Source organism: Mixophyes fleayi, chromosome 9 (genome assembly GCF_038048845.1).
Source record: "Mixophyes fleayi isolate aMixFle1 chromosome 9, aMixFle1.hap1, whole genome shotgun sequence".
Classification (NCBI taxonomy): Eukaryota; Metazoa; Chordata; class Amphibia; order Anura; family Limnodynastidae; genus Mixophyes; species Mixophyes fleayi.
Window position 1 is genome coordinate 88110193 of NC_134410.1, and position 23066 is coordinate 88133258.

At 39.9% G+C, this 23066-nt stretch overlaps 1 protein-coding gene across 2 annotated transcripts in view; it reads right to left on the bottom strand.

Moving 5' to 3' along the window:
- Positions 1-23066, bottom strand: part of PHKA1 (phosphorylase kinase regulatory subunit alpha 1) — a 237486-nt gene that overhangs the window by 133137 nt on the left and 81283 nt on the right. For both annotated transcript variants that reach the window (XM_075184634.1, XM_075184633.1), the window contains exons 15-16: positions 5910-6044; positions 4768-4877 (exon numbers count right to left, since the gene is read on the bottom strand). In XM_075184634.1, coding sequence (XP_075040735.1) covers positions 4768-4877; positions 5910-6044 — 245 coding nt within the window. The remainder of the gene's footprint in view (positions 1-4767; positions 4878-5909; positions 6045-23066) is intronic.

A 23066-nucleotide genomic window follows, 5' to 3' on the forward strand; every position in this document is an offset into this window, starting at 1 on the left:
GATTAGGCGACACGTTTCATCTCAGGCATGAGACTTTTTCAAGCCAAAAGGTAGATGTAGATGTTATGTCTCAGTTCATTCTTATATAGATGAAGGAGGAGGGGTAAGTTCCAGATGTCTATCATTAACTACTCACTTAATCAGCTGCATTCAAAGCAGCTGTGAAAGTAATCACATATAAAAAAAGATATATAGCATATAAATCATAAAATGCATGTATAGTACAATATATGGCATATAATATCCATGTCACATTTTTTTAGGTGTACAATAATATACATAACATGAATATCATTATTATATTTTCCAAAAGGGAGAGAGAGGTATTTTAACTAAGTACAATCAACACACACACACACACACACACACACACACAGTCCTAAAAGATCCCAATGGATATAGCTATAATGTTGCTATATAAAATTATGGCATTGTCCAACATATATAAAAACTAAAATGGACAAACAGGTACCTAATGGATCCTGAATGTCCGATGTTAATAGATCTATAGAGGACCATAGGTATAATAATAACTATTATCACTGCAATACATATTAATATTTTAACTGTACATTAGTTATTGGTACTTCATAATTAATCTTCATAGAAGTCCAACGCCTCATTTAATGCTTCTGGACTGAGGGTTTTTAATTTAAAAATCCATAATGTTTCTGCTTCGCATAGCTTTCTAAATCTATCTCCTCCTCGAGAGGTTTTTGTATTTAATTCAATTCCTGTTAGTTGTAAACCTGAAGGATCTTGATTATGTACCAACGAAAAATGTTTAGACACACTATGTGTCTGTAGACCTATAGTAATATTACGTCTATGCTCTCTAAAACGTGTTTTTAAGGACCTAGTTGTTCTACCTATATATTGACGTCGACAAGGGCATTCTAAGACATATACAACAAACATGGAATCACATGTAATGTAGTGCTTAATCGGGAATATTTCGCCAGAGACGGTAGAAGTAACATCTTTCTTTTTGTTTGTTATAAAATTACAAGTCACACATATTTTCTTATTGCATTTATAACATCCTGTAATTCTAGGTAATAGCAATTTCTATGTAATGCCTCACCTGGCCAGCCTGTTTCTCCTAGCTCATTCACCTGGCTTCTTCATTACCACCTGCAGCCTATTGGTTCTGCTCTCCTTAAATAGCCGGCTAATCCTCTGCAGGATTGCCGGTAATATGTTAACCATTGTGTTTTGCTCCCTTGTGTTTTCCCTGTTACCTGTTCCTGTTTCCTGCCGGCTTGTGGTATCCCCGTGTACCAGACCGTTTCCGTTCCTGTCTACTCATTATTGGATTTCCCTGTGTACCAACTCGGCTCTGCTTTGACTCTTCCCATGTGCTGATATCCCATGTACCAGACCTGATTCAGTTCCTGACGATTCTACTATTTACTCACCAGTTCCAGTCCGCTATCTCCTGGACCCCAGTAAAGTCGTGCTCCCAGGCATGGCTCCAGCGTGATCTGCAGCTTCTCTGCTTATCCTGACCTTATACGGAGACGCAGCTACTGCGGCATCTCTGCGCTCAGATTTCAGTAATCTTCCTCTGGCTCCGGACTCCACCTTGCCACAGGTACTATTGACTGTTTACATATATCGCTGTGTGCCTATACTTGTAGTTACCCCTGGCAACCGCCTAAGAACTATTTCCCTAAAGTCTCCGGACTCTCACCGTTACTGTGGGTTGTAGTTACTCTTGGCAACTGCCTATGATCAGTTTCATCATCGTTACCTATCACTCCAAGTTCCGTTCCTTTCAGGATAAGCACCGGTACAGAAGTCGCAGTGCATCAGGGGACTTCTCTATCAGCTGTTTCTTGTTTATTCCGGTGGCCACGAGTGATATATCAGTCTTGACACCATCCACTCGGTGTCTCACCTGACTCCCCCCTCCACTTCCTACTCTACGGCCTCGGTAACTCTATTCCTGGGTTCTCCCCAGCCAGTGCACATCTCACGACCCTCTGTTTGTCTGCAGCCAAGTCTGTCCCCACCACGAGGGGCAACAGTGAACACCAGACTTTCAGAGCAGACTCCAGATTTTGCTGTACTAGCTGAAGGAGTTCCTAACACACCCTGAGTACCAGGTCATTTACAGGAAGCTTTCACTCTCCACAGACACTGGAAGTGATGCTGAAGGATGACATCCCTCTTTCCTCAAATATTGGAATTCGTTGTAACCAACACCCAATCCCAGGTGGTGAACAGGCGACCACCATTTAGATTTTTCCTTCTCAGCCAGCAGTTGAGCAAAAGATGCACCCTTGCAGACAGCCAGAATGTCTGTCTGGTCAAGTGATGGCGAGACTTATTCCTCTTAAAAATCAGTCTGATTCCTCCTAAAGGAGTGAAGAACTCACCCCTTAATGTCTGACTCACGCCTCACGATAGAGACTCAAAGACCAAAACCTAGGTTACTCAGGCTTAGGGGCTTTAACAGGGAGAAGGAAACTCTTATCCCTTGTGGCTTGGTTAATGATTTTATCTAGTTCAGGACTAAACAGGTCCTACTCAGAGTATGGAATAAACTCCAGGGCAGTGAAGCATCACAGGCACTGGCTTGGTGGGCTGCTGGGGGCCACTTGTTGCCCACTGCTGCTCTAGAGTCCTCTTGGATTCTAAGTCCGCCTCAAAGTTAGGAAGCCAGAGGATACAACAAGTTGAGATTACAGAGTTTAAATTCTAGCCCCCATATCAATGTTGTCTTCCCCAGAAATTCTAAAGCCTCACAGATATGCTCCACCAAGTTGGAAAATATGGTTTGGGCCTTTCAGATTTCAAAACCTCTGCCAACTGCTCCGAAAACAATCTACATAGCCTTATTAACCCAAGCCGAAGATAATCTGGGTCTAAGGAAGGCTCCTGTTGCAGTGTAAACTAGTCCTCCACCTCACGTACCACACACAGAGCATCCTTCACAGACTGGGTGTAAAGCAATTTGAAGTGTCATCTGGAGCAGGCAAAAATGTTTGTCACTATCCCACCTCCAGACCTTGCCCTGGATATATTCCTCTTCCCAGACAGAGAAAAAAATGAGGGAAGAAAAATAGTGAACAGGTGCAGTTACACGATTAAAGAGGACATGAAGCTGGAAAAACACATATGCCAGAGGAAAGGGAAGAGCCCAAAGAAACCCAGCACCTTAATAAACCTCACCACTTTATTGCATCTAACGGGAAGAAGGAGCTGCTGCTTCCAAGATGTCCACTGTGTCTCTTCTGGTGAGCTTGCCTATATGAGAAGCCCCATCCCAGGAGGAGGTGCTGAAGGGATATTTCCCCCCTCAGTTGGCACAAGTCCTTGACATCTGGGAGGGTCTGGAATGGTGTAGGGCTGAGAAATATACCCGATAGCTTTAGATCAGTCTAAGGCTTTTTGTTGGGTAACTCACAAGTACCTCTGGTTTTGCTTGGGCATTAAGGCTTTCCAGCAAGGCTGGTTAATGAATCTGTACACTTTATAGACTGGCTAAGAGCGTTCCTCTTGTCAAGCGTTGGGTGGCCCAGCCTTTGGGATGAATTTGGCCCTCCTTTCATGGGAGGCTTCACATGAAGGGACATTTAAAGCACAGAAGGACTGACTATCATGGCTACCCACATGAGTATCTGGTTCAGGTGGAGATAAAATTCCATTTCTTGCTTAAATGTCCATTCAGGGTTTGTGGCAGAGTTTTACACGTCTTGGGAATTCCTTGTCTCTCACGTCTCAGTAACCCTGAGTGGGCATAGGGTACATTCAAAAGGTGTGGGTTCCTTGAGTTGAGCACCTTTTACTTAGATACTGTAGTGGTTAGGTAATTCACGTGGAGGCACAGGGAAAGACTCTATTAGACAGAAGATGCTCTCCTGTGATGTGGTGGTGGTGACATCCTGCATGTGGTAAGAAGGGTTTCAGAATTTGAAGAGGGCCCGGGTGGATGCATCAATTTGGCAGAGAATCTTCAGAGACAATCCTTGAGTTCGGGTATGTTGAAAGTCAGACTTTCTCCTTCTATGGTTTTCTATGATTACTAATCCCTGTGGATTTTGTTGAAAAAAGGATTTGCATACAGCTGAAGCGTCAGTTCTTCTGTTTTGCTATTAAATGAATAACATATTGTCAATTTGTACGTATGTTTTTAAATTGCCAAGATGGTCTCTCTCTGTTATTTGCTTTGGTGAAATTCAACCATATTTCAGTTCTTTTATATTGACATTAATAAACTTTTTAATAATTGTCACGCTATTGCATAAAGTATTTAATGCAAATTCTTTAATGAGATTAAAAGTCTCCATATTCTCTCTGCTCAATAAATCAACGCGCCATGTGACTGGTTGCCATGGTAGTCAATGACATTGTACAGAATTATAAAATTATTAACAGCAGCCTGAAGGAACAAACCAAGGAAAAATTGTAAATCTTATCAACCTGTGTAGTTTACTAATACATATGATATTGATTCATTCATTGTTCCATTATGATTTTGTGTGTGTTGCTTATCCTTAGTTTGTGCATTGGGGAATCCAACATTGTTTTGTTTGTCAAATAAACTTTCCTTATGTGTGTCTTGGTGAGTGTGCTTTCTATTTAGCATTCTGTCATGTTTTCTCCTTAAGAGAAATGTACTGTACCGTGTGATTGAGCATTATAAACACACCTCTCTAATATTTCTAAATCTAAAAATATAATTTTTTGAATATTAGCACAAAACAGAGGATTCTTCATGAGCTACACCGAGCTGAAAAATGCCAAGTCCATATAAAATACCTGAGGAGTGAAAGCAAAAATGTTCTGGCGAATGGTGTAGAGTTTGGAGGTCCCCAAGACACCCATATTTCTGTAAGGTCTTCCAGTGAGTTTCAACTTTTTATTGCGTCCTGGTTTAAACAAAGAAAAATTAAAAAGGTTATTTTACTGCAAACAAACGGTTATGAGCACAAAAAACAAGAACATCATCTGACTTACAGCAAAATAATATGTTACTTTTTCTTACTTGTGCAGATTATATATACTAAAGTGAAAGTTGAAAAAAGAAACCACTTGTTTTAAAATCAGTTTCGCAGTCTCAGACTTCACTGGGAGCAGTAACGAAGAACTCAGATTTGGCAGTATTGTATCTTATGAACTGAAAGGAAGGATAAGGTCGAATATAATTGTCCATACAGTAAGCAAACTGCCGCAGGTGAGTCAGTCAGTGCCAACCAATAGTGGCAAAGTTGGTTATTCACTGGTTCCTGTGACATTTTGCTCACTGTATAGACCTACTGATTTTCAGAAGCTAAAAGTTTCCATCCATGGCTATGAGAACAGAGGAATCCAAAAAAGCACAGGGTGGGGTAGGAAATTAAAAATCAGGATTCAAAAATCTGCAATAAACTGCCGAAGTGATTATAGCAACATAGAGAAAATTCAGACTTGCGTAAAAAGTGACATGTTTGCTTTCCTACCTCCCTCTGATAAATAGCGACAGCAGAAAATGCAGACCACTAGGAGTCCGACACTAAAAAACTGCGAAAGTTACATTAGCGTCATTAAGGGGGCAATGAGAGGACCCGTTGGCTGTCTAATCTCCAAGCCTTACTAAAAAAAAAAAAAAAAACTTAGAAAAAAAGCGTGCGGGTGCTTAGATTTGGAGATTTGACTACCACCACTATGGTGCAACCGTGGGGCTCCAGCTGGGGAGAAACATGTTAGTAAAATGTTACAGATGTGGTAGTGCACCTTTACTTTGGTTCATGAGTATTTCTTCTAAACTGAAAACACATCCGGGTCTATATAGACAAAATTCACTAGTTATAACAACCTAAATGGCATACACATGATTAGATAGATTGCAAAAAATAAAGAAACCCTTTCACGTTTAATGTGCATGCTAATTTCACACACAGATATGCAGACTATGCACTCACCCAGCCTGGCGTAAATGTGACTCAGAATCCTAGCTGGCTGCACCCTGATAGGGTTCACAACAGCTATTGTCTCCACCTCAATAGCATGCTTTTTAAGGATTTCTTGGATCTCATCAGTCTCTGCAAGGATGCAAACTGTGAAGAGATGGATACCAAATCAGTTCTGCAACGCTTCTACCAAAGACATGGTTGGGAAGAAGGGTAATGTCATCAGAAGTTGACTAAATTGTGCAATAGGCTTTTACATATTACATTTTTTTTCAACAATGGTAACACACAAACAGATGGAGAGTACATTTAGTGGTAGATTCATTAACTGAAGTTTAAGCAGGCATGGTGGAAAAAATTAATTTTCAGAGAGATTAAGCATAACATACACCAGACCAATGTTAGCAGATTCTATTATGTTGACATATATTGCACCATGCAGAAAATATATAAACATTTTTTTTTTGTAATGAATGCATTGAATTACAACTTGAAGTGGGAAAACTTTTTTTTACTGGGTTCCATCTATTGCTATGTAAGGTAGCACAAATGAGTAGGAAGGAGCAGAGGATATTCCGCCATGTGGTAGTATTTATATAGCCAGTTGCCAGATAAAATGGTTTCCAGGAAGACGATGGAAAAGGTGTCCTCACACTCTGTTGTAGGTGGACTGGCAGCTAGCTTTGCATGCTGCACAATTATTCTTAAAACTGTCTTGAGACTGAAGAAAATAGGGGTTGCTGCTGTACAAACAGTACAATCACTTCCATAGGAATGTGGATGATAAGACACCAGTTAATGGCCAGGATGGCCATTAGCTGCTGTGGTCTTGAGCCTGCGTGTTGGCTGTCTGTTCCCAGTAGCTGTTCCTGTGCATGCCCGGCTTTACCGACTATCACCATTCCAAAAATTTTCCAGCATCAATTATCGGCTACCTGCTAGTGTCTTATCATCCATATTCCTATGGAAGTGACTATCTAAGGGGAGATATCTTTGATTCAAGGATAATTTCATCATATACCATTGATGTGCTGATGATCATTTGATATCTGGTACGCATATTTTATATTGGATTATCTGGGAAAGTGGATAAGAAGCGCCCTTGTTTCTCTTTTTCTAAGTGCTACTTTATTTCACATCTCTGCATTTTTGGGCTCACTGTATGGTGATTTTGTGTGAAAAGATCTTCATGAGGTGCACCAGAGTCTATACAAAAGTACTACACCAGTGTTGGCTAACCTGTGACACTCCAGGTGTTGTGAAACTACAAGTCCCAGCATACCCTCCCAGCAATAAGATGCTATATATTGGCAAAGCATGCTGGGACTTGTAGTTTCACAACACCTGGAGTGTCACAGGTTAGCCAACACTGTACTACACTATTATTACCTGTCTCTGCATTATTTTTATATGTGTGACGAGATCCAGAGGAACATACTGATATAAGCGAGGATCCACCATTCAATAAGGCCATTTGACAAGCTTTATCCGGTACGCATATATCCCAATTTTAGGTTCCAATATACCAAATATATTACACTATGAGGGACTTTGCTTTTGCTTTATATACATATATACATACACACACACACACACACACACACACACACATACATACATACATACATATACACATCAACATTTATTTATATAGCCAGCAAATTCCGTAGCGCTTTACAATTGGGAACAAACATTAATAAGACAATACTGGGTAATACATACAGACAGAAAGGTAAGAGAACCCTGCTCGCAAGCTTACAATCTATAGGACAATGGAAGTTTGAAACACAAGGGCATGTGCTACATCATATTGCACAATGGACCAGCTAGAATGCAAAGGTAAAAGTATTGAGCGGCCGATGTGTGTGGCAATGTTGGTCAGAGGGTTGTTATCTTGCGTTAGCTGTGTAGAGGATGGTAATAGAGTAATCTAGGGAGATTAAGATGGTGGTTTAGGAATATCATAACCTTGTCTGAAGAGGTGGGTTTTCAGTGAACTCTTGAAGGTTTGGAGACTAGAGGAAAGTCTTACTGTGCGAGGGAGGGAATTCCACAAAGTCGGTGCAGCCCGGAAAAAATCCTGTAACCGAGAATGGGAGGATGTGATGAGATGTGAAGAGAGACGTAGATCTTGTGCAGAACAGAGGTGTCGAGTTGGGAGATATTTTGAGACAAGTGAGCAAACGTATGTCGGTGCAATTTTGTTGACGGCCTTATAAGTTAGTAGAAGAATTTTATATTGGATTCTTTGAAATACAGGCAGCCAATGTAGAGACTGACAAAGTGGCCCAGGAGAGGAATAAAGGTTTGCAAGGAAAATCAATCTAGCCGCTGCGTGCAAAATAGATTTTAGGGGTTCAAGTCTGACTTTGGGAAGACCAGTAAGGAGGGAATTGCAATAGTCGATGCGGGAGAGGATGAGTGCATGAATTAATGTTTTTGCGGTATCTTGTGTCAGATATTTGCGTATTCTGGAAATGTTCTTTAGGTGTATGTAACATGATTTAGATATAGGGCTAGATTTACTAAGCTGCGGGTTTGAAAAAGTGGGATGTTGCCTATAGCAACCAATCAGATTCTAGCTTTCATTTATTTAATGCTTTCTACAAAATGACAGCTAGAATCTGATTGGTTGCTATAGGCAACATCCCCACTTTTTCAAACCCGCAGCTTAGTAAATCTAGCCCATAGAGTTGATGTGGGGAATAAATGACAGTTGTGAGTCAAGGATTACACCTAGGCAACGAGTTTGCGGGGTGGGATTTATGGTCATGTTATCAACAGAAATAGAAATGTCAGGCAGGAAGCTTCTGTTTTTGGGTGGGAATATTATTAATTCAGTTTTAGAAAGATTGGGTTTGAGTTGGTGAGAAGACATCCAAGATGAAATGGCAGAAAGACAGTCAGTAACGCGAGACAACACAGATGGTGAAAGATCAGAAGAGGATAGATAGACTTGTGTATCATCCGCTTAGAGATGATACTGAAATCCAAAAGGAGCTTATTAGTTTTCCAAGAGAAGTGGTGTAGATAGAGAATAGCAGAGGACCTAGGACTAAGCCTTGTGGTACTCCAACTGATAAATGAAGCAGAGCAGAGGTGGATCCAGAGAAATTAACACTGAAAGAGTGATTAGATAGCTAGGATGAGAACCAGGATAGGACAGTGCCTGCAAGACCTTGGGATTGTAGCGTTTGTATGAGGAGAGAGTGGTCAACAGTGTCAAATGCAGCAGAGAGATCCAGGTGGATTAGAAGAGAGTAATGGTTATTACTTTTTGCTGTGATCAAATCATTGACAACCTTGGTCAGCGCAGTCTCTGTGGAGTGTTGAGAGCGAAAGCCTGACTGAAGAGGATTCAATAGGTTGTTTGCTGTAAGAAAGTGTGTGAGGCGAGTGTAGGCAATTCTCTCGAGAAGCTTGGAGGGGCATGGGAGCTGAGAGATGTAGCGGTAGTTTACGAGAGTTAGGGTCAGAATCTTGTTTCTTTAAAATGGGAGTATTCACTGCATGCTTGAATAGTGATGGAAAAATACCAGTAGAAAGAGATAGATTACAGATTTTAGTTAGAGGGGGAATGAGCACAGGAGACAGGGACATACCAATTTGTGAGGGAATGGGATCAAGAGGACAGGAGGTAGAGAGATGAAAAGAGAGTAGCAACTTCCTCTTCATTGGTGGGATCAAATGAAGAGAGAGTGTTAGATTGTGCTACAAAGGAATTGAGCTGATTGCTTGTCGAGGGAGATGATACCATTTGAAGTCTGATCTTATCAATTTTGTCCTTGAAATAGGAAGCAAGATCCTGGGCATTGATGGTAGTTGGAGGATTTGGGGAAGGAGGATTCATTAGAGATTTAAATGTGTTAAAGAGGCGTTTGGGGTTAGAGCATAGATGAAAGATTGGAAGTAGGTTTGTTTAGCAGTGTCCAGAGCATTTCTATAGGAGTGGTAGATATCAGTATATGTGATGAAATCATTAGAGGTACAAGATTTACGCCAGTGACGTTCTGCTTTACAAGAAAGTTTTTGTAGAGTTCGTGTTACTGTAGTGTGCCACGGTTGGCAACGAAGTCTACGCGATTTAGTTTCGCTGGAGCCACTTGATCCAGGGCAGTTGCTAGGGTTTAGTGAAAATGGGGTACTGCCCGATCAGGGGAGGGGGAATGTAGAAATTAGGGAGAGAAGGTGTTGGAAAGAGGAGGAAAACTGTTGAAAATCAATAGAGTTGAAATTTCTGCAGTTGTGAGGAGGCTTGGAAGAGTTTGACACTAGGGAGAGTAAAGAACTGGGGGAGAGCGAGTAGCTAATAAGGTGATGATCCGAGAGGGGGAAAGGAGTGTTAAGGAAATTAGAAACTGAGCATAGTCTAGAGAAAACAAGATCAAGACAGTGGCCATCCTGATGAGTAGCGGATTCAATCCACTGGGAGAGGTCAAGTGAGGAGGTTAGAGAGAGTAGTTTGGAAGCAGCATTGGAACGTGGATTAGAAATAGGGATGTTGAAATCATCCAGGATGATGGTGGGGATGTCAGAGGATAAGAAGTGAGGGAGCCACGCAGAGAAGTGTTCAAGAAATTGTTGGTGTGGACCAGGGGGGCAATAGATTACAGCAACACACATAGAGAATGGGTTAAAAATCCTAACAGCATGTACTTCAAAAGATGTGAACATGAGTGATGGGACATTTGGTAGAACTGTGAACGTGCACTGTGGGGAGAGAAGTAGTCCAACCCTCCCTTTGTTTCTGCCTCCTGGTCTGGGGGTGTGGGTGAAACGGAGTCCACCATGTGAAAGGACTGCAGGTGAGGCAGTGTCTGATTGTGTGAGCCATGTTTCTGTTATTGCTAGAAGGTTGAGGTTGTTTGAGAGGAAGAGATCATGTACGGAGGTAAGTTTGTTACAAACAGAGCGTGCATTCCAAAGGGCACATTTAAAGGACTTTGGAAGAGAGTGGAGACAGGTGATGCGTTTGAGGTTTGCTGGATTTCTGTAGTGTTCAGATATATGCGTGTGGGAGAATTGAAGGGGACCTGGATTAGGTGATATATCACCAGCTAATAGAAGCAGGGAGAAAGAAAGGTAGGAAAGATGATTGTAAGATGAGTGTCTTTTTAGTTTCTGGCGGCAGGGTGAGGCTGTTCAAGTTATTGAATTTAAATAGAAAAACAGTTCATGAGTGTTCACTAGAGGTGAGTGAAGTAATGAAGGGGCAATGTGGACAGAGGTGTGTGTTGCAGGATGGGTGAGGGATGATATAGTCCTAAAGATAATGCCATGAAAAGAGAGAAAGAAAAATATTTTGGCAAGCATTGGGATTTATGAGTCAAATAGCAAAAATGAGGGAATTAAAGGAATTACTTAATTGCAATGTCCAGTGTAATCAGAAAAGTAGCGCAGAGCTAGGCTGCAGTGAATGTAGTGTATTCCTGAATGTCTGGATAGTATAGAGTAATGATGTGGGGAGCCATGTGGGGGAGTGGGTGGAAGTGTTGAATGGAGAGTAATAAAGAGCAGGTGATTGAGTAGCAGAGTTTTTGCAGAGTCATGAGAGAGGAGAGTGGTTGAAAGACAGTATAATTTCTTCCTACTTGTGATAGCAGACAAAGCTTAAAGTAGAATTGAAAGTACAGTGCTGAGGTAGGGGACTGAAATAACTGTAGCATGGGTAGGGAGTGGTTGAGAAAGTAGTAGAGCAGGCTGATTTAACATAGTGGATTTTGCAGTGAAAACAAACTGACAGATAAAACAAACTTTCATGATATGAGAAGAAAATAAGATCAGAGTCCAAAACAGACCTCATGCATGCATGTAGCTTATAGCCAGGGTGAGTTGAAAACATCAGAGGTAGAATATGGAATTTCAGGTGAGTACTGTGTTGTCCTTGTGAGTTAATAGGCAGAATGTTCTTCTCCTGTTTCCTCCTGTGTAACTCCGGTATAACTCCGAATTATGCTATTTAAATTTGTTACACTTGTAACTATACACACTAGCTATGCAGCCATCACTGGCTTGCAGCCATTCTACAATGAAAATATCTGGTTAACAAACACATGTGATCAGTGTTCTACAATCAAGCCCTCAATAAACTCCTCCAACAAACACTAGCCATAAAAGGCTTAAACAAACAAACATGAAAGGACAGCATACCATTTAAAATAAAAATGCACTCTCTTAATTCAGATCAAATTCTGAATATACATACACACACACACATCTATAATATAAATGTCTAGTGGCGTGTGTTAGTCTGTCTGTATGTGTGTGTGGAAAAAATAAAACCAAGCTGCAGCGCCACCTGCTGGGCGGAGTTATACACTGACCTACTAAATTCTTAGTGTGTGTGGAAAAAAAAATTCAGAAAGGGCTGAAATTTGGTATACTAAGATGTTTTTAATTTGTTAATTGTTAAAAGTGTTTATAAAGATTTAAAAAATATATATATATTTCTTGAAGGAAAAGTGACAGTTGGGAGTGGTTGGTGGTTGCCAGGGGTGACAGTGGGGAGTGGTTGGTGGTTGAGGCCTGGGCTATGGCCCAAATGCATGACAAGAACCTTTTTAACACCTTAAGTAGCTTGATTTGACTAGAATGCATGAGTATCATGCACGGGTTAACATATTTTATATATATATATATATATATATATATATATATATATATATATATATATATACACATATATATATATACATATATATATATATATATATATATATATATATACACACATATATATATACACATATATATATATACATATATATATATACATATATATATATATATATATATATATATATATATATATATATATATATATATATATATATATATATACACACATATATATATACACACATATATATATACACACATATATATATATATATACACACATATATATATATACACACATATATATATATATATACACACATATATATATATATATATATACACACATATATATATATATATACACACATATATATATATATATATATATATATACATATATATACATATATATATATACATATATACACACATATATACACACATATATACACATATATATATATATATACATATATACATATATATATATATATATATATACATATATATATATATATATATATATATATATATATATATATATATATATACATATATATATATATATACATATATATATATATATATACACACATATATACACATATATATATATATATATATATATATATATATATATATATATATATATATATATATATCTATCATCATCATCATCATCAGTTATTTATATAGCGCCAACATATTCCGTAGCGCTTTACAATTGGGGACAAACGTAATAAACTAATAAACAAACTGGGTAAAACAGACAAAGAGGTGAGAAGGCCCTGCTCGCAAGCTTACAATCTATGGGACAATGGGAGATTGACACATGAGGTTAAGTATACATTTTGCATCTTGGCCCAGCCAGACTGCAAAGGTAGGGTGATTCATAAGCTAAATGATCCTGTCACACAATAATGTTGGTCCGGGGGTAGTTGTCTTGTGTGAAATTGTGTAACAGGCTAAAGGTAGTGAGGTTAAGATGGTGGTTGAGGAATATTATACGCTTGTCTGAATAGGTAGGTTTTCAGAGAACGCTTGAAAGTTTGTAGAACAGAGGAGAGTCTTATTGTGCGAGGGAGAGAGTTCCATAGAGTGGGTGCAGCCCGAAAAAAGTCCTGTAACCGGGAATGGGAGGATGTAATGAGGGTGGATGAGAGACGCAGATCTTTTGCAGAACGGAGTTGCCGAGTTGGGAGATATTTTGAGACAAGAGAGGAGATGTATGTTGGTGCAGCTTTGTTGATGGCCTTGTAGGTTAGTAAAAGTATTTTATATTGGATTCGGTAGAAGACAGGCAGCCAGTGTAGAGACATACAGAGTGATTCAACAGAGGAATAGCTATTTGCAAGGAAAATCAGTCTTGCCGAAGCATGCAAAATAGATTTTAGGGGTTTGAGTCTGTTTTTGGGAAGACCAGTAAGGAGGGAATTGCAATAGTCAATGCGGGAGATGATTAGTGCATGAATTAAGGTTTTAGCAGTGTCTTGTGTGAGATATGTGCGGATTCTGGAAATGTTCTTTAGATGTATGTAACATGATTTAGATATAGAGTCAATGTGGGGAACAAAGGATAGGCGTGAATCAAGGATTACACCTAGGCAGCGAGCTTGTGGGGTGGGATTTATGGTCATGTTATCAACAGAGATAGAAATGTCAAGTATGCTCTTGTTGGCGGGTGGGAATATTATTAACTCTGTTTTAGAAAGATTAAGTTTGAGTTGGCGAGAGGACATCCAAGATGAAATGGCAGAAAGACAGTCAGTTACACGGGACAACACAGATGTCGAGATATCAGGAGAGGATAGATAGATTTGGGTATCATCCGCATAGAGATGATACTGAAAGCCAAAGGAACTTATTAGATTTCCAAGAGAAGCGGTATAGATAGAGAACAGCAGAGGACCTAGCACCGAGCCTTGTGGTACTCCAACTGATAGGGGAAGCGGAGCAGATGTGGCTCCAGAGAAATTAACAGTGAAAGAGCGATTAGAGAGGTAAGATGAGAACCAGGATAGAACTGTGTCTTGAAGACCTAGGGATTGCAGCGTTTGTATGAGAAGAGAGTGGTCAACTGTGTCAAATGCAGCCGAGAGATCAAGGAGAATTAGGAGAGAGTAATGGCGTTCAGTCTTAGCAGTGATCAGATCATTAACAACCTTGGTCAGCGCAGTCTCTGTGGAGTGTTGAGAACGAAAGCCTGACTGAAGAGGATCCAACAGGTTGTTTGCGGAAAGAAAGCGTGTGAGGCGAGTGTAGGCAAGTCTCTCTAGAAGCTTGGAGGGGCAAGGGAGCTGAGAGATGGGACGGTAATTTGAGAGAGAGTTTGGGTCGGAGTTTTGTTTTTTTAGAATAGGAGTAATCACTGCATGCTTGTATAGTGATGGAAAGATGCCAGTAGAGAGTGAGAGATTACAGATTTGAGTTAGAGGTGAAATGAGCACAGAAGACAGGGATCTACCAATTTGCGAGGGAATAGGATCAAGAGGACAGGAGGTAGAGTAGGAAGATAAGAAGAGCGTAGAAATTTCCTCTTCATTTGTGGGGTCAAATGAAGAGAGGGTGTCAGAGGGTAGTGGGAAGGAAATGAGCTGATGGCTTGTTGAGGAAGAGGATACCATTTCTAGTCTGATCTTATCAATCTTGTCCTTGAAGTAGGTAGCAAGATCCTGAGCACTGATAGTAGATGGAGGGTTCGGGGTGGGAGGATTGAGAAGATGATTAAATGTATTGAAAAGGCGTTTGGGGTTAGAAGCCTGAGCATAGATAAGAGATTGAAAGTATGTTTGTTTTGCAGTGTCCAGAGCATTTCGATAGGAGTGGTAGACAGAAGTATATGTGAAGAAGTCATTAGAGCTTCGAGATTTACGCCAGTGACGTTCTGCTTTACGGGACAGTTTTTGAAGATTTCGTGTTGCTTTGGTGTGCCACGGTTGACATCGAAGTCGACGTGTAGTATGAAGTGTCGCTGGAGCCACTTGATCAAGGGCCGTTGCTAAGGTTAGGTGAAAATGAGGTACTGCCATCTCAGGGGATGAGAATGTAGAGATAGGGGAGAGAAGGTGTTGGAGAGAGGTGGAAAATTGTTGAAGATTAATAGAATTCAGATTTCTACAAGTATGAGGAGGCTTGGTTGAGTTAGACAGTAGAGAGGTTAGAGCAGTGGGGGTGAGAGTGTAGCTGATAAGGTGATGATCCGAGAGGGGGAAGGGTGTATTAATAAAGTTAGAAACTGAGCATAGTCTAGAGAAAACAAGATCAAGGCAGTGGCCATCCTTATGAGTAGATGATTCAATCCACTGGGAGAGGTCAAGTGAGGATGTTAGAGAGAGTAGTTTGGAAGCAGCTTTGGAAGGTGGGTTATCAATGGGGATGTTGAAGTCACCCATGATGATGGTGGGGATGTCTGAAGATAAGAAGTGAGGGAGCCATGCAGAGAAATCCTCAATAAATTGTTGGTGTGCTCCAGGGGGACGATAGATCACCGCAACACGTAGGGAGAATGGATTAAAAATGCGAATAGCATGTACTTCAAAAGATGTGAACGTGAGTGATGGGACATTTGGTAGAACTGTGTATGTGCACTGTGGGGAGAGAAGTAGTCCAACCCCACCTCCTTGTCTGCCTTCAGGTCTGGAGGTGTGGGTGAGATGGAGGCCACCATGTGAAAGTGCTGCAGGTGAGGCAGTGTCTGACTTTTGGGGATCAATCTAATTGAAGGACTGTCCATTATTTCTGCCTGCCCCAGGCATACAGATTATTATATGTAAGTAATGCTCTGTAGGTTATCTCTTTTATTTTAAACTGTTTTGCTTGTTATGTCAAATTTATTATTTGTTTATTCCTTATTTTTCTTTATATCTGAATGCCCTGTACCTTTTGTATATTAAATCTAAAATTTAATAAGTTGCGTCCTTGATACTCTAAATAATCCATAGCCTTTGTAGAGGAGATTGCTCGTCCAGGTAAACCCTTGGAATGCCAGTGTGTGATTTGTTGATACATTTGATTAACAAGCTGTGTGTGCTTGTATGTACATTTGTGTAACAGTCTGGAGGTGTGAAGAGTTAACCCTGTGTGTGCTGGTGGGAGTCTTGCTAGTTTGTGGAACTAGGAGCCTGTGTGCCAGTGTGAGATAGTATATTGGGGTCCTATTGCCCGTACCCAATAGGTGGTGGCTGTACCTGAAGTGTCTGGGGGTGTGAGAGTGCTGTGTTTGGGGGCGATTCCGTAGGTCTAAGAACCTGTGTGATAGGTGAGAGAGACTGCGGGCTGAAATCGTGTGTGACCTCATACAGCAAACACCCCAACGTCACGGCAGCTGGGAGCGCGTTCGTGACAAATTATATATATATATATATATATTATATATATATACACACACACACACACACAATCTATAATATAAAAGTCTAGCGGCGTATGTTAGTCTGTGTGTGGGAAAAAAAAATCAAGCTGCAGCGCTACCTGCTGGGCGGAGTTATACACTGACCTACTAAATTCTTAGCAATATCTAATATATAAAAGTAAAAGCCTAGCGGCGTGTGTTAGTGTGTGTGTGTGTGTGTGTGTGTGTGTGTGTGTGTGTGTGTGTGTGTGTGGAAAAAACTATTTTCTCAGAAAGGGCTCATCCAATTGACCTGAAATTTGGTATACTGACATTTGACAAAAAAATTAGAATAGTCAAGTCAGTTAACTTCCATCATCCCCCCTTCCCCCAGTGGGAGGGGTAGTAAAGGCTAAATTTACGAGTTGAGGGGTCAAACTCATTTTTGTGAGGTAATTTTACCTCATGAACACACATTAAAAAGGACGCTTGCGTCGGGAAGTAACGCTCTTCCCCTGAGGAGGCCTGGGCTAGGCCCAAATGCATGACAAGAACCTTTTTAACACCTTAAGTAGCTTGATTTGACTAGAATGCATGAGTATCATGCACGGGTTAACTTGTATATACATATACACACACATATATATATATATATATATATACACACACACACACATACAGTCAAGTCCATAAATATTAGGACATCGACACAATTCTCATATTTTGGGCTCTATACACCACCACAATGGATTTGAAATGAAACTAACAAGATCTGCTTTAACTGCAGACTTTCAGCTTTAATTCGAGGGTATTTACATCCAAATCAGGTGAACGGTGTAGGAATTACAATGGTTTCTATATGCGACTCCCACTTTTAAGGGACCAAAAGTAATGGGACAATGGACTCAAAACCTATTTCATGGACATGTGTGGACTATTCCCTCGTTATTTCACCATCAATTAGTCTGGAGTTGATTCTAGGTGTGACATTTGCATTTGGAATCTGTTGCTGTCGACTCTCAATATGAGATCCAAAGAGCTGTCACTATCAATGAACAAGCCATCATTAGGCTGAAAAATCAAGACAAACCCATCAGAGAGATAGCAAAAACATTAGGTGTGGACAAATTTACAGTTTGGAACATTCTTAAAAAGAAAGAATGCAGCGGAGAGCTGAGCAACGCCAAAAGACCCGGAAAACCACGGAAAACAACTGTGGTGGATGACAAAAGAATTTCTTCCCTGGTGAAGAAAAACCCTTTCACAACAGTTGGCCAAATCAAGAACACTCTCCAGGAGGTAGGTGTATATGTGTCAAAGTCAACAATCAAGAGAAGACTTCACAAGAGTGAATAAAGAGGGTTCACCACAAGATGTAAATCATTTGTGAGCCACAAAAACAGGAAGACCAGATTAGAGTTTGCCAAACAACATCTAAAAAAGCCATTACAGTTCTGGAACAACATCCTATGGACAGATGAGACAAAGATCAACTTGTACTAGAGTGATGGGAAGAGAAGAGTATGGAGAAGGAAAGGAACTGCTCATGATCCAAAACATACCACCTCATCAGTGTAGCATGGTGGTGGTAGTGTCATGGTGTGGGCATGTATGGCTGCTAATGGAACTGGTTCCCTTGTATTTATTGATGATGTGACTGCTGATAAAAGCAGCAGGATAAATTCTGAAGTGTTTCGGGCAATATTATCTGCTCATATTTAGTCAAATGCTTCAGAACTCATTGGACGGCGCTTCACAGTGCAGATGGACAATGACCCGAAGCATACTGCATAAACAACCAGAGTTTTTTAAGGCCAACAAATGGAATGTTATGCAATGGCCAAGTCAATCACCTGACTTGAATCCTATTGAGCATGCATTTCACTTGATGAAGACAAAACTGAAGGGAAAATGCCCCCAAGAACAAGCAGGAACTGACGACATTTGCAGTAGAGGCCTGGCAGAGCATCACCAGGGATGAAATCCAGCGTCTGGTGATGTCTATGCCTTCCAGACTTCAGGCTGTAATTGACTGCAAAGGATTTGCAACAAAGTATTAAAAAGTGAAAGTTTGATGTAGGATTGTTTAGTTTGTCCCATTACTTTTGGTCCCTTAAAAAGTGGGAGGCACATATAGAAAATGTTATACTTCATACACTGTTCAGCTGATTTGGATGTAAATTCCCTCAAAGTAAAGCTGAAAAGTCTGCAGTTAAAGCACATCTTGTAGGTTTCATTTCAAATCCATTGTGGTGGTATATAGAGCCCAAACTATGAGAATTGTGTCGATGTCCCAATATTTATGGACTTGACTGTGTGTGATAGATAGAATGAATATATATATATATATATATATATATATATATTTATTTTATTCGTTTATATGTATATATATATATGTTCGTCTATATTTACCAAACATGGATATATGTACCAAACACCTCATTGCCATGTGATGTTTACAAAAATACTTTTCATAGTCTATAATAGATATTAATTGTATAATGTTATTTTAAACACAGTCATTTAAATAACATGTACCCCAATATTTCAATTTGTATTCAGAGTGACAATAAAAAATAATAAAAAATAATCATTAAATTAAATCTAATGTGGTTACATTGTGCGAACAAAACGCATTGATCCTCTGCACTCACCAAACACATTACTAACTCCAAAGTCATTCCATCCTACACTGATAACTTACATGTTTGCTTGATCATTGCTATGCTTTATCTGGTTTGAGTCTTACCTGCATACATAGTTTTTACAGGCAAGTTTTCCCAAACAATAACAGCATTACTAGACATTTAGGAAATTACCTGACTCAAATTGGATAGGGAGAGGAGCTACAATAAGAGTTTTGTTTGTGCTCTACCACAGGTATTTAATGTTTCAGAGCGAGTACTCACATCACTCTGGGAAACGGATTTCTACTAGCTTGTCTTTCACTTTTCAGAAGACCCTGGCGCGTTCAGATAAGCCTATGCAGATTGGCATTGTACTGTAAGAAATATGCCAATGCGCCTAGAAATTGTGAAACTTCAAAGTCTTTTGGGTAAGTGTATGAAAGTCTGGTTTTGCCAAACCAACAATTTTTTTCGAGTTTGCTGTCCACATTTAAAAACGTCAATTTAATTAAAAGGCAAAATCACCCACCAATTTGACAAACCCGTCCTTTCATACATTTACCCATTGGTGGTTTTGCAGAGGCTATTCTAGGCAACTTCAACAGTTTGCCAATAACAGATTCATCTACAATGAACATTCCAGGCCAAATCTCGCAATGTGATATTTCTTTTTGTTCTGCTGCTGTTAGTTTTATGAATCAAGCTCTGGTTCAACAGTCCTGAATACTAAATCATTCCTTTACAAAAACGCTGCACATTGTAGCCATCAATTAGAGTGTGATTCGGATGGCTATTTATTTTGAAACTCTTGCTATTAATTTTAAAATAGTTGTTTTACATAAAAATTATTTTCTTTTTTGAAGTCTTGGAAAGCTTCACTTCAAACTATGCTACAAATAAATATAAATAAAGAGATGTTTTCAATCAACTGGAAGGTATGAAAGAAGATTACCTCTAGAAGAACCACCAATCCAAAAGGTGATATTTAAATACGTTAAGACAGGATTGATGACACACACACACCTACGTTGCCCTGTTATTTCCCCTGTGTTCCCTTGGAAGACCCCCACCCCCTGATGTCCCTTTATACTAGTTTGTTATAAACAAATATTTGATGATTTTTCGTTTAACTATTAAGGGAATAGAATAAAAGTGGGACTTATGTGTTATGCTATACTATATGAGGAAATATAGTAATGTTATGTTCTTTTATCAGTTCTGCAGAATATCCACGTATAGGATTATTTATACAATTGTCCATATCTATTGTATAGATCTCTTTATTTTTTAACGTTAACTAGTAATCCTTATATTGTACTGTTCCCTCTATGTTTCTCCTTTATCTTTAATTTTGCAACCATTATAAAATTTTGTTCAGTAAAACAAATAAAAAAAAAATATATTTAAATAGTTATAATAAACTTAATAATTTTCTTTTAGGCTAGCCTTAAATTCTGTTCTTCTGGCTTCAGCAACACCATCCCACCATTGTCTGGAGGTCAAGGTAAATTTACTCCACACTGTTTTGTAAAATAAGAAATGTTTCATCCATTCATCATCATCATCATCATTTATTTATATAGCGCCACTAATTCCGCAGCGCTGTACAGAGAACTCATTCACATCAGTCCCTGCCCCATTGGAGCTTACAGTCTAAATTCCCTACTATAGACACACACTCACACACAGAAACAGACAGACAGACAGAGAGGGAGAGACTAGGGTCAATTTTTTTGATTGCAGCCAATTACCCTACCAGTATGTTTTTGGAGTGTGGGAGGAAACCGGAGCACCCGGAGGAAACCCACGCAAACACAGGGAGAACATACAAACTCCACACAGATAAGGCCATAGTCGGGAATCGAACTCATGACCCCAGTGCTGTGAGGCAGACGTGCTAACCACTAGGCCACTGTGCTGTCCATTCTCTTAGCGTGCTTGGTATTACAGCCTTTCCTGCCTCCAGAGAACTCTCAGTTCTGTCATGTTCTCCAGGCATAAAGCAGAACCCTACGACCACATAGACCTTATCAGTGTGCTATTTATTTAATTTCCATACCACTCCATCTTGAGGTTGTCTGTACCCTCTCTATCAGAATCCAAGGCTGTGCCTTAATTGAGACCTTGAAAGGGTTTTATCTAGAAATCTACTTTTCCTGCCAGGGCTGAAATCTTTGTTGAAAATAAAGGCCCTCAGTTAAGACTCCAAACTTAAAACTGGTATCTAAAAAAATAACAAGAAATATAAGGTATCCTCTTCCATTTCTATAGAATTACCTTTATCTTAACCTTATGGCCAACTTCTACAAACTATATAATGATTACAGCAAGTAGAACGGCTGCACTCATGGTTCTAGGCACCAACCAGATGCATTTTTTTTTTCAAACAGACTAATATTTAATTTTGACAGTTTGAGCATACAAAGCAGGACAGTACGCCCACTAGCAACATAACCAGTGCGTGATGGACTAGACACACGGTCTGAGTTCAGCTGGCTACTGTCATACACCAATATCCTAAACACTTCTACAGGTCTCAGTATAGACATACAGGTATTGGTTCTCTCCTTCTACAAGGTGCTATGAGTTTTCTATGTATGGGATGTCTAAAATCTCACATGAATGAAAGAAGGTGACAAATCGAAGAACGTTTTAAATGCTGGTAAAGGCCACTAAAAGTACCAAATCAGGCCTTTTGGTCTGTGTTGTGTCCCTAGTTTTTTCCAACATTATATTAATCTTCTGGAACCTCTTTTATCAATTCCTTACCATCTAATTGAAGGATATTTTATTTTTTTTAATCGGAACATGACTCTAATCTAACCTGTGTGAAGTTGGTTTCACAACATTTTCAGGAGAATGGACCGTATGTCAAACTATTGAATTTTATTTGCATAGCTTCAAGTTCTGTTGCTCCAAAACACTATCTAAACTACAGGTGCTTGAGCATGTCTAATATTGTGCAGCCACTAGTCATGCTTATGCATGGAATTTTTCAGTCATGTCGGAGAGGGGCATCCCCAATCAATTAAAAAAGCTGGCTCCTGACTTCCGGTGGGCGGTTCAACTGGAATGGCCGCCTTTTACTACTGCTCCGTGTAACTCCTAAACTATCTGTCGGCATCAGAGGTCTGAAATACTAAAGTCACCAGAACTTGGCTAATACCAAGCCCAGGAGACCAGACGAGACCCACATAGTACTACGGAGTCAACTTGTGACATATCCCTGGAGTGCGGTTCTGAAGCAGAACCACGCCAAAATCTTCCCACCACATGGCGGATACATTCTAAACAAGGCCATTTACTCGGTCCGGCCTATCCGAACATCACCTGAACGGAGATTATCCCTACAAACCCCCCTTAAGTGGAATGATTGTGGGGTCCGAGGAGAACGTGTGGTGCCGACTGATAGCAGCCGAATTGGGAGAGGCGAAGTGACTGGAGGCCATTCTGCCCGCTGGAAGCCGTGTCGGAGGACCGGATCATAGTGGAGAGGAGTGGGGTCCATGCCATTGGTGAATACCAGTACCGGAGAACCGCGCCTGAGAAACTTTTCCCTGCAATTGTGATCGAGGAGGCTAGGATTAT